This window comes from Apodemus sylvaticus, chromosome 16, assembly GCF_947179515.1.
Source record: "Apodemus sylvaticus chromosome 16, mApoSyl1.1, whole genome shotgun sequence".
In the NCBI taxonomy this organism is placed as follows: domain Eukaryota; kingdom Metazoa; phylum Chordata; class Mammalia; order Rodentia; family Muridae; genus Apodemus; species Apodemus sylvaticus.
Window position 1 is genome coordinate 53,735,649 of NC_067487.1, and position 12,176 is coordinate 53,747,824.

A 12,176-nucleotide genomic window follows, 5' to 3' on the forward strand; every position below is an offset into this window, starting at 1 on the left:
CGGCTACAGTGTTTTGATGACAACTCCACATGTGCTTTTCCCCCATTCATCTGGATCTGCTCCCTGCCCCTGAAGGTTTAAATGTCTATAATGATGTTACACTTATAATTAGCCTACAGATAAAATTCTCTTTTTAAAAAAAGATTATATATATAATAGATTATGTATAATATTTATCATATTATATATGATTTAAAAAGATTATATATATGTAATGTACACACACACACACACTTTTGCTGTTTTCAGACACACCAGAAGAGGGCATCAGATCCCATTACAGATGGTCGTGAGCCACCATATTGTTGCTGGGAATTGAACTCAGGACCTCTGGAAGAGCTGAGCCATTTCTCCAACCCACAGAAAAAATTCTTTATGGCCTACTTCTAATATTGTCATAATTTTCTTACTTAGTCAAAATAAACTTTATTTTTCATCTTTTTAAAAATATAAATTCTTATACATAGAAAAATACCCAAGCCAGGCAGTGGTGGCACACTCCTGTAATCCCAGCACTCTGGGAGGCAGAGGCAGGCGGATTTCTGAGTTCGAGGCCAGCCTGGTCTACAGAGTGAGTTCCAGGACAGTCAGGGCTATACAGAGAAACCCTGTCTCGGAAAAAACCAAATCCAAAAAACCAAAAAAAAAAAAAGAAAAGAAAAATACCCAAAGCCTGGCCAGGCAGTGGTGATGCACTCCTTTAATCCCAGCACTGGGGAGTCAGAGGCAGGCAGAGTTTATTAGTATTTAAAAATCTCTTCATGAGAGATGCAGGAGGATATCTCAGCTAGGGCTGTGCAAACTCTATCTGGAAAGCCCGTCCTCCAGACCCTCCCAAATCTCTTCCATTGAAACAAAAGAAGAGTCTGGGAAGCAGCTCTTACCTAGCTTCCATTAGAACTTCTGGTGTGTTCCTTCAGAAAAGAAATTGCACAAACCTATTGTAGGTCACTTGAGTTCTTTAAGATAATTTTGTTTTTATTTTTAAAAAGTTGTTTTCATACCTATAAATGTACCTTTGAGTAACATTAGTAACTATATTTCGGTTATTCTTTTAGACTTGTACATTTTGCTTCTTTCTTCTCTTCAGCTGAAGAGATTTTTAATTGACAGTAAGGATTGTGAGGAAGCGCTAGCTGATTGCCTAGTGCCCATGCCCATGTTGCTAGGCATGAAGTAGGGCCTGGGTCCGGCTCTAAGTCCCTGGGGGACATCTACAAAAGTACAAAATATAATAGCTACTTAAAATACAAAGTATAGTAGCTACTTAAAAATGTAACAAAGCTTTTAAGTAGGTTCAGTTTTTAATAACTTTTAAAGTTTGAACTATGAGTTCTTAGTCACAGACATTATTGTCTTTTAATTAATTTTTTAGTATGTAGGAGTTTTTAAAAATAATTTTTAGATTCTTTTCCCAGAATTACTCATGGAGAAATAGGGAATATTTTGTTGTAGTAGATTCTTATTACAGAATTTTAAAAAAATGTTTAGATATCTGATAGAATTAAAACAAACCCCTCCATGTCTTAGAACTTTAGCCAAAAAAAATCCCTGTTAACCTGAAGCTACTACATACAGTGAGATCCCAAGTTTTCAGACTTGACTATGTAGACTACTAGTTTGATGTATTTTACTATCCAAGCTGTCCTCCCAACTCATTGTGTATCTGCGGCTGATGTTAAATCTGTGCTCTTCTTGCCTCTGCCCTCCCATTGCTGAATAGAAGTGTGCACCGTAGATGGAGGACTTTACTGCACTCTGTTGTCCTGGAGATTGTCCTAGGGCCGTGACCGATCATTCTCCATAATAAGCTACATCTCCAGCCTGCAGCTTGCTTACCTCTTTTAAAGACTCTGCATGGAAGGGGCGGTGGTGGCGCACGCCTGTAATCCTAGCACTTGGGAGGCAGAGGCAGACAGATTTCTGAGTTAGAGGCCAGCCTGGTCTACAGAGTGAGTTCCAGGACAGCCAGGGCTACACAGAGAAACCCTGTCTCAAAAAAAAAAAAAAAAAAAAAAAAAAAAAAAAACACAAAACAAAACAAAAAAAAACCAAAAAAGAAAGAAAGAAAGAAAAATAGAATTCAGATAGTATCTTAAATGGCATAGAAATAATTTGGACTTGAGTAAACTCAAACACCATATTCATCAGATGACATATCTTAAGTTGGTTTATCATCTGTGAAATGAAAATAACATAAGATTCTTACCATGTCTATATAATGCCTAGAAGTAATAAAATCTAGTACTTAAAAAGTAACAACTACTACTTAAACGTGATGCAAGGTGTATATAATTTAGTTATATGTAACTGTTATTGTCCTTAGCAAAAACATTTTAAAATTCCATTCCTAAAACATTTACCTCCCACATTCATAATTAAAGTCACCAACCACAAAAACTTAATCAGGTTATTTTTTCCGTCATATGGAGGCTTCATAGATAATACAGTTCTAAATGGGTAAGTTAGAGTTAACACATTGCAAAACGTGGGTACCCTAAGACATTTCAATGAACGTCATTCTCATATCTGGCTTGTGAAGCACTGCAGGAGTTGAAGTCTCAGGGCTGGGAAGATGGTTCTTATGGCGAAGTGCTTGCTGCTCAAGCATGAAGCCTGAGGTCAGGTCCTCAGCGTGCAGTGTGTCCTCAGCGTGCAGTGTAACGCTGAGCACAGAGAGCACACGGCAGACAGCTGTAATCCGGAGCTGGGAGACAGGAAAACAGGCCAGTGCATCAAGCCAGATGTTGAGCAGCAGGCTTCGTTAAGTCTTGGTCTCAGAAAATAAAATGGACAATGTTGTCATGCCACATCAACTATTAAAGTACATATACATGTGTGTGTGTGTGTGTGTGTGTGTGTGTGTGTGCGCGCGCGCGCATGATGCTGAGATTCACACACAAACACTCAAAATGTTGATTCATCGAGACTGATAAAATATGCTGCTATCCACATGAAGAAATTTGATTGAGTGGGTCATGTAGGTAAAGCAAGGGGCCTTCAGGTTCAGTTGGCAGCCTTGCTATGAGATGCTTCCAAGAACAGATTTAGGAGTTTGTTTTATTTTGTTTTGTTTCACTTTTTCTTTCTATTTTTTCTTAAGCTGGGGATCAATAAAACATAAATGTAGAAACATATTTATGAAATCATATTCTAAATTCTCTTACAACAGTGTGGCTACTCTTTCTAAACAAAAACTGCATTGCTGTGTCTCCCAAGCGCTCTCTTAACTCTCACTGTTTTGGCACTGCAGAGTAAAGGAGTTTGGAATTAGTCCTTCAGACATCCCCTTCTCCCAGGGCAGTGGCAGTCGCCCTGACCTCTCTCCTTCTTACGATTATGACGACTTTTCTCCTTCGATTACCAGGTCTTGCTTCATTCTGTACTTCAGATTTTTCTTTGACTAGCTTGTTTTGAATTGTGCTGCATATATACATTTCATTTATTACTTTTGTTCCAAGCCATTTTCATTTTCATTTAGCAGGTGGTGGTTGTACTGCATGATCTGCATTTTTATGTCCTTATTAATTTTCTTTAAAAAGTTTATTTAGAATTTAAAGTACCATAATTCTCTTTTTCTTTTTAGAAGATGATGTCACTTTTGTATGTTTATCTTTGTTATGTGATAATTTCTTGTCTGCAGGGAGATACCAATCCTTGTGATTCAGAAAGTATATCCTTTTTAAAGTGTGTTAACTTAAGTAGGAAGCACAGCTTTACAAAATGACATAAGAGTCTTACTATTTCAGGCAGTGAGCTAGTCATGGCACAAGCCTTAATCCCAGAACTTGGGAGCTAGAGACAAGCAGATCCTTTAAGTCTGAGGCCGCCTTCAGTGATCTGCAAGTGACACCCAGGCATACACAGTGAGACCCTGTCTTAATAACTTAGCAAAATGAAGTTATTATTTTTTACTTAGCTATCTTATCTAAGCAGTATAAACTTCTCTGGTTTTGTTAGATCTTTATGGATCTTAACAATTTTTGTATCATACGATATAATTATAACTTATTTCTTTAAAGTATTTCATACATATATTTTGCTAACTTTCCTTGGTTGTGAACAATAATTACAGTTTAAGTTAGCAAAAAGTTGTTTAAACTAGCATTAAACAAACAAATGCACAAATTTCAGATAAATTTGACCTATAAAGTGACATCATCAGTCTTACTGTGCTAATTGAATTGCTTTTGTATTGAAATGGTTCTTTTCTTGTTTGTGTGCATGAGTCTTTGGTAGTTTTAGATAACTTTTGTGTATTTATAGGGTGAAAGAATTGACTGTAGATCCAACTGCTGCTGGTGATGTCCGTCCAATAATGCACCATCCACCAAGCCAGATTGATGACTTAGAGACACAGTGGGGTGTGGGGAGTTCCCCTCAGAGAGATGATCTAAAACTTCTCTGTGAACAAAATGTAAGTGACATAATCTCGTTGTTACTGATCTAACCATAGTTTGCTTCATCCATAGCAGAACTTAATTGAACACTGTCACCTAGTGCAGGGATCCACAATCCATCCTGTACCCTAAGCAACCATCTATTCAGATAAGTATCACTTTACCTGGATATAGCCTGCTTTTCTGGTTGCTTTCTTTCCATAGTAGTAGTGACAGAATGCAAGCTCATGAATCCAAAATAATTTCCTGGCTTACTAGCCCTCTGATAATAGCCTATTTAGTATTCATACCTTATGTCTACATTAAAATTTAGTTAACTAAATAGTTTAAGATTACATATAAATACATCATATATAAATCTTTGTAAAAATCTGTCAATATAATTATATGCATTAAACAGATAAAGTAACTATTAAAAATTACAGTAACCCCAGCAATACCACAAAACAAAGAGAAACAAACAACCCCAACAAAAATGCTAACATCTATCAAATCTATATTTTCCAATATTTGAAATATTAAAAAATTATGTAATTTCAAAGTATAAATATTTAATTATTTTTTATTTGTTTTGATATATAATGAGTATACTGTAGTTGTCTTCAGACACACCAGAAGAGGGAATTGAATCCCATTACAGGTGGTTTTGAGCCACCATGTCATTGGTGAGAATTGAACTCAGGACCTCTGGAAAAGTAGTCAGTGCTCTTAACGACTGAGTTACCTCTCCGGCCCTAGTTATTTTTAAAATATATATTTTATAAGGATAGGCAGTATATATAAATGAGAAAGCATGTGATCTGGACATGTAGCCAAACTGTAGTTCCAGGACTTGGGGGTCTTGAGACAAGAGGAGTGCTGCCAACTTGAAGCCATAGTAAGTCCCAGGCTAGCACGGGCTGCAGTGTAGTAGTCCTCAGGAAGAAGCAAGGTGGACAGGCCTGGGAAATGACTGAGTCGGTAAAAAGCTTGTCAAAGTAGGAAGACCTTAAAGACAAAGAACTAAAAATGAGATCCCAGCTTCAGTCTATCTTCCTAAATTTTGAAAGACACCACAGTTCTTAAACTCTCAAAGCAAACCCTGAACTATGCCTGGACATACTACCCAAAGATAAAGAAAACCAGAAGATTGGCACAAGTATTCCCTAGAGTTTATCTCTGCATTTTACTGGTCTTACTAAAACTACACGGGCCAGGATTTATTTTTTTTTTTAATGTATGATTGTTTGCCACATGTATATCTTTGCACCATGTGTGTACATTCCTGAAGGAGGCTAGGATAGCAGATTCTAATAGAGATGGTTGTGAGCAGCTGTTTGGCTGCTGGGAACCAAATTCAGGTCCTTAGGAAGGTTAGTCCATGCTTTTAACCTCTGAGCCATCTCTCTAGTCTCAATCCAGGGTTTTAAGATGTTACATCAACTTCTATATACCCTATATTTCAGAGTGTGCACATCTTTTACCTTTGCTACCACCAGGGAACTTACCTTGAGATTATTCATCAATATCAGTATATTAAATGTTAGTGCATGTGTACATATTCTTGCAAAATCCTCAGCAAGAGAGACTGAAAAGGAATAGAGTCTAAAATATGTCCTTGATATAAAACTAATATTAAGTAGATGGTTAATGAAGTACATTAGAATTCCAAAAATAGACTTCTATAGACAAATGTGTTGTTTGGGAGTAAAGTGTATGTAGTACATGAATTTGTATAGTTTCTGGTCCAAAGGAACCAGGATATTCTGGGCCTGAAGAGGAAGTAGGAGCCAAGTGGGGATAAAGTATGTTGAGGGTATATTTATGAAAGAGAATATGAGGTTTTTAGCATGTCCGGATAAAAGCAGATTATTTTCATAGAAAAGATAAAAAGTTCTTTATTAACTTGATTATGTAAACCTTTAAGAACGATAACATAATGATGAAAATCAATTGTCCCCATAACTTTTTTTCATGCATGTAGAATCTGAAATGATTTTCTTGTAAATGCCATTTCTACTCTTGTTTCTAAATAGATTTCTACATAGTTGTTTCTGCCACTAAAGCCAAATTATGAGAAAACAATGAATTAATAGAATAGTCAGGAAACTCCAAAATAAAGCTAAGGCTGCTAAGTTTTGAGTTGACGTAACTATCGAAACATGCCTGTATTTCATGTGTGTTTCTTTGTTGTTGAAATACAATTATGATTTGTCATTTGAGATTTTTATAAAAAAAAAAAAGCGGACTACCTAGCCATGTGGTATACACCTGTAATTTCAAGAGAGGCTCTAAGCAGGAGGATTGCTAAGAATAGGCTTACCCAGGAATGTAGACAAAACTAAAAATACATCAAGTAGTTCCAACTATATGGGAATCTAAGGCAGGAGGGATGATTAAGTTTAGCAGTTTGAAATCATCGTAAGCAGTAGAGAGAGATTTCTGTTTCTTTTCAAACAGAATTGTTAACTTTTTACTGTAAAAATTAGTATAATTTTATTAGCATAAAATTAGAGTTTTGCTTTTAAAAGTTTAGTCCTTGAAAATACTGATTGTGATAGTCACTGTGAAATATATTGTACCAATCAAAGATTGTGTCCTTCCATCTTTCATGAGAAGAACGTCCTCTGTGCGTGGTGGCGTTTACCTGTGTGTGAGCTCTATAATGGCGGGCATTTGCGCTCCATGGTGTCAGGCCGGCCAGCCACAGAGCAAGAGCCTGCTTCTTAAAAAGAAGAATGCAAGTGTGGTCTCTGTGTTTTGCTTTCATATTGTCATAGATGTGTCATGTGTATGTGAAGGAAATTGTTAGTGAAGAGGAACCAGCACAAACTAGTGAAGCAAACCTGAGATAAACTTAAAATAACTAAAGCCGGACTGTTCCAAGAGATGTTTTTTAGGGTACGTCCACAAATAATAATAAATTCTTAAGTGAAAATTATTTACTTACAAGTTGGTTGATTTACTTAGACATATTATTTTGACCTAGAGAAAGACATCGTGGCATTTCTTCTTCTATTATTTTCATAGTTTTTTTCCATTTGTCTCCAAAGTTTAATTTGCTTTTCTAAAAAGACTGCAAAACTGCTTCTGCTTTTGAGTCTGGGCTTATAGCTTAGTGGTGGAATATGAGTCGTTTTTAAAAACATGAGTTTCTGAGTAAGCTCCCAAGAAGAAAGAAAAGTAAAAATAAAACTTAATGACATTTAAAAACAACAAGCTTTAGGTCATATTTTTAAACTTTGTGTTTTAAGGAAGAAGAAGTTTCTCCACAATTGTTTACTTTCCACGAAGCTGTCTCCCAGATGGTTGAGATGGAAGAACAGGTTGTAGAAGATCATAGGGCAGTGTTCCAGGTACGTAGGAAAGGCCTTATGACACACAGACTTTAAAGGAATCACAACTGTCTGAATTCGATGAATAGAACACTATTATTTTAAAATTACTTGGTTGTATATGTTTATATTTGCAGGGCATGTGGTAGTAAGTATCTCTCTGCAGTGTTTTTCTGTAGTATAATGAACAGGCTGTGCATTGGTGGCTCACACTTTTAATCCCAGCCCTTGGGAAGTAGAGGCAGATAGATTTCTGTGAGTTCAATGACAGCCAGGACTACACAGAGAAACCCTTTAAAACTAGAGGAGAAGAAACCCAACAGTCCATCCTTATACTAATGGTAAATGTGGTGGACGGGTCTGAGGAGGTAGGCAAGTGGCTGTGCGCTTGCCACCCGTCACACAGCAGGCCAGGGTCCACGCCCTAGCTAAAAAGTAAAGTTTATGAAAACATTTCATTTGACTGAATAAAGCGGTCATGCCTACTGATATTTTTGAAAGTATCAGTTTAAGTATACTTGACTTAGAATTCACAATATGTAGATCAGTCTGATATGATAAATATTTGTGAAACATAACAATTTACAAGTCTTTCTGTTGAATTTGTATTGTTAGGAATCCATTCGCTGGATAGAAGATGAAAAGGCTCTCCTAGAGATGACTGAAGAAGTAGACTATGATGTGGACTCATATGCCACACAACTTGAAGCTATTCTTGAGCAAAAAATAGACATTTTAACTGAGTTACGAGGTAACTTATTTTCCATCTTAGTGTGGCATTAGGATGTGTAGTAATGAGGTTTTGTATGATGGCATACAAAGCAAAGATTGTTAATAGGCAATTTTAGCACTTTCATTCAAAACAAAAAAAATCATTGTTTGTTTTAAAACAATAAAATTAAAAAACAGCCTTGGTGGGAGGTGATTTCATGGGCGGCAAGTGCTCCTTTCTGGTGAGAACCTAAGTTTTGATCCCTGCAGTCCTCGTTAAGAGAGGTGAGTGCAGTCTCACAATGTCTGTTGTCCAGCGTTCCTGTGCTAGCTTATTAGGGAGGGAGGGGGGAGACATAAAACCCTGGAAGTCCAGCTCCTCTAGAGTGGCCTGTGTCATGATAAACCAGAGACCTTATAACATGGCTGCAAAGTAGACTTCCTGGAAAGTGACTGTCTCCAGAGGCTGAGTGGTTAGAATCTCAGGGACGTGAAGACAGCGGAATGTTGTAGATCCCGAACTTCCTGCCGGTTTCTCTAACCCCAGCAAGGTCATTCCCCGTTCACTTCTGTGTTGGATCTCACTTTGTGTAACTAGCAGATAAAAGCAGACCTGACAACTTGATACAAACTTGGAGACTATTAACAAAACCAATCAGAAAATAAATATTATGAGATAGTATCTGAGGCCAACAGCAGAGATTTCTCCATGGCTGAATCCCACCTTTCAGATGTTTCCACCATTGCGTTAAAAAAAAAAAAAAAATGGCTTCATGACTTTCTTTGTTCCATTACTATAAAACCTTCATAAAATTATTTGTACTTGGGATTTTGGATAATTTGGATAACCTGTGTCCCTAGGCCATTGCCCCTCACAGTTGTCTGCAGAATACACATCTCCTGTCTCCCTTGAAAGAGGCAAGGACCTGTTCCTGTGAACACAGCACTTGTGTACTCACTTGAACATACACAGATTAAAAACCTACCATTTCCATTGTCTCTAGTCATGTGTCATGCCTTTTCTGCCTGTGTACCTTAAAAATACCTTGTGTATATTGATTTTGCTCCTGTCTCCCTGAGAATTCACATGTGTGTGCATAAAACCAGAGTGAAATTCCTACTTTTAGCCACAGGTTTGCTAAGTGCTTAGCATTTTAAAGCAAGCCCTTCATGAAGTTGGTGATTGGACATCATGTCAAATATGGTCATTAGTGACTATTTCAGAAAAATTAATTTTCTAAAATATTGTATTTCTAAAAGGGAAACCTAAGCTTACCATTTTTTCACATATAGGTCTCACCACACAGCATACCAGAGACATTGCAGCCAGAGTAGAATCACATATCTGTTGTCATTGTTTAGAGTTCAAGCTGGTAATTGTTGAGGGTTGTTGTCCTGGGCAAAGTAAAATGTTTGAGCATTCTTGCTTATAAGCATTTATCCACTAGAGGGCAGCACCATACCATTGTGATAATTAAAACCCCTCGAGCCATGACTTTAGTGTTCCTGAGAAAAGCCATTTCCATGTGAGCACCACTGCTGTAAAAAAACCTCTCATTTCCATAGCTCCTGGTAATTTAATAATTTATTAAGCTATTGATAACCTGGTCAATAAAAGGTACTAGATAGAATATGTAAGAGCAATTATGTGTTGTTCTGTTAACTTCTCTCATAATCCCTGATGAGAAATACAGATGTTATTTCTAAAATGGTGGAATAGGACTGAGTAGAAATGTCGTAATACTGAAAGGAGTATCTATCTGCTTTACATCTGAGTGAGACTCATCACTTCCCTTCTAGATAGGATTACATATTTAAACATTTACATCCTTCCTGTAATCTCAAAAGAATTGAAACAGACTAAAACTCAATAGTATAAAATGTGTATAAGAGAAAACTGGTCAAAAATAAGTTTCAATTAGGTATGCGTGAGAGTTACAGTTGAACATAGTTATGAGGTATTTGATAGATGCTATAAAAGTTGTGTACTGTATTGCTTGTTTTACAATATTTATTCCTTTCTTTTTTTCTTATTCCAAGATAAAGTGAAATCTTTTCGTGCAGCGCTACAAGAGGAAGAACAAGCCAGCAAGCAAATTAACCCCAAGAGACCCCGAGCCCTCTAAGTTGGTATTTGCTACTAAAGGATCCCCAGAATCCCCAATTTTAACAAATGGTGGTTCAACTGTAAAGGCCACTTGAACGTTTTTTGAAATCTTAAGTGTGTGGAAAATATCTTGTCCTTCATCTGAATGACATTTCAATTTTGTGAGACACTCCTTTGTCTACAAAATGCTTCTAGTCCAAGAGGCACAACTAACAATTCGGATTAGTGAAGTATTTTGTTTCATTTACCCAAATAGTGATTGCTTTTGGATATCCTTGCCAATTTTATTTAAAGATTGTGGAAGTAATCCAGACACGGAAAATAGGGAAAGCCACAGAATTTCCTTTAACTCAGATCAGTTTTCGTAGCAAAACTGAGCAATTTTGAATACTTGCGTGCATGCATACCTCATCAGTGATTGTACATACTTGGCCTACTCCTAGACAGTTGTGCTTACTCATCCTCTGTGCCTTGACTAAGGCTACTGACCCTAGATTTCTAAAACAGCCAAGATATATGACATTCCTTATTTGTAACTGTAAATTACCTTTACTGTGTGTACATTTTTACTGTATTTGAGACTTTTTTTGTGTGTGACTAGTTAATTTTGCAGGATGTGCCATATGAATTGAACGGAACTAAAGTCTGTGACAGTGGACATAGCTGCTGGACCATTCCATCTTCTTGTAAAGAAATCTGGAATTATGATTTTAATACCATGACATGTGATTATAATTTTCTTAGCGTTTTCTTTGTAAAAAACTAAAATATAAACTAGTTGGTGTATAATAAAAAGTCAAGAAATTCTGAGAGGAGTTTTATCTTAGGATAATACATATATATGCAGTGTGTGTGCCAGTGGTGTTAACAAGACTAATAGTGGAATTTGATCCTTAACAATGCTGTTATTTAAGTTGAAGTATTTATTAGCTCACCAAAATTTTAACGTACTGTTAAAGGAAACTGGCTTCTGATGCATGAACATTTATATGTACACTGAAAGTAGTCCATAATAAAAGTTAGGTAGACCAAGCATAGACAGTATGTAACCCGAGAAGTGTTGATGACTTAGGAGGCAGGTCTTACCCAGCTCCATCTAACACCTGGTATGTGATTTCATATTTTGCCTATAGATTGATGGTAAAGTAGGCTACTTTTTAAATGGCAGCACTCACTTTTATAGCTGCTAGTCTAAGAAAGAAAACTGGCTAATTTTCATGTAAATATTGTTTAAAGATATATAGGAGTTTTCCCTTGGTTCCCACTATATAGTCCAGTAGGTTAATCAAAGAACCTGCCATGGATCTCTTGATAAGGGAACCTACTGATTTACTCAGTCACCCAAGGGGAAATCTATAAATAGAGTCAGTGAGCCAGATTCTTTACTTCACTAGTATAAATGAGAGGGTAGCAGCTCAGGAGGACCCTAACACCATGGTGAAAAGCTCTGTAAACATGAAATCTAAATCAAATGTAGATTTTTTTCACAGTATGCTTATTAATAAATGAAATTTATGAAACAAATTTAGAAATAATGTACTCCAATATAATCACCTTTGTTTTGGAAGGAACTCAGGTTTTCTTGCAGTTTTATGATATTCTATTTGTGTTTGTTTCAAAGACGAGAGGAAGAATGAAGGACTA

General features: G+C 36.6%; 1 protein-coding gene across 4 annotated transcripts in view; it reads left to right on the top strand.

Annotated features, from left to right (window-relative positions):
- Positions 1–12,056, top strand: part of Kif2a (kinesin family member 2A) — a 63,649-nt gene extending 51,593 nt beyond the window's left edge. For 2 of the 4 annotated variants that reach the window (XM_052159999.1, XM_052160000.1), the window contains exons 17-21: positions 3,254–3,367; positions 4,267–4,417; positions 7,634–7,735; positions 8,330–8,465; positions 10,466–12,056. In XM_052159999.1, the coding sequence (XP_052015959.1) occupies positions 3,254–3,367; positions 4,267–4,417; positions 7,634–7,735; positions 8,330–8,465; positions 10,466–10,551 (589 nt within the window). In that variant the 3' untranslated portion in view covers positions 10,552–12,056. The remainder of the gene's footprint in view (positions 1–3,253; positions 3,368–4,266; positions 4,418–7,633; positions 7,736–8,329; positions 8,466–10,465) is intronic. The other 2 variants (XM_052159997.1, XM_052159998.1) reach the window with 1 other exon arrangement.
- The last annotated feature ends 120 nt before the right edge of the window (positions 12,057–12,176 follow it).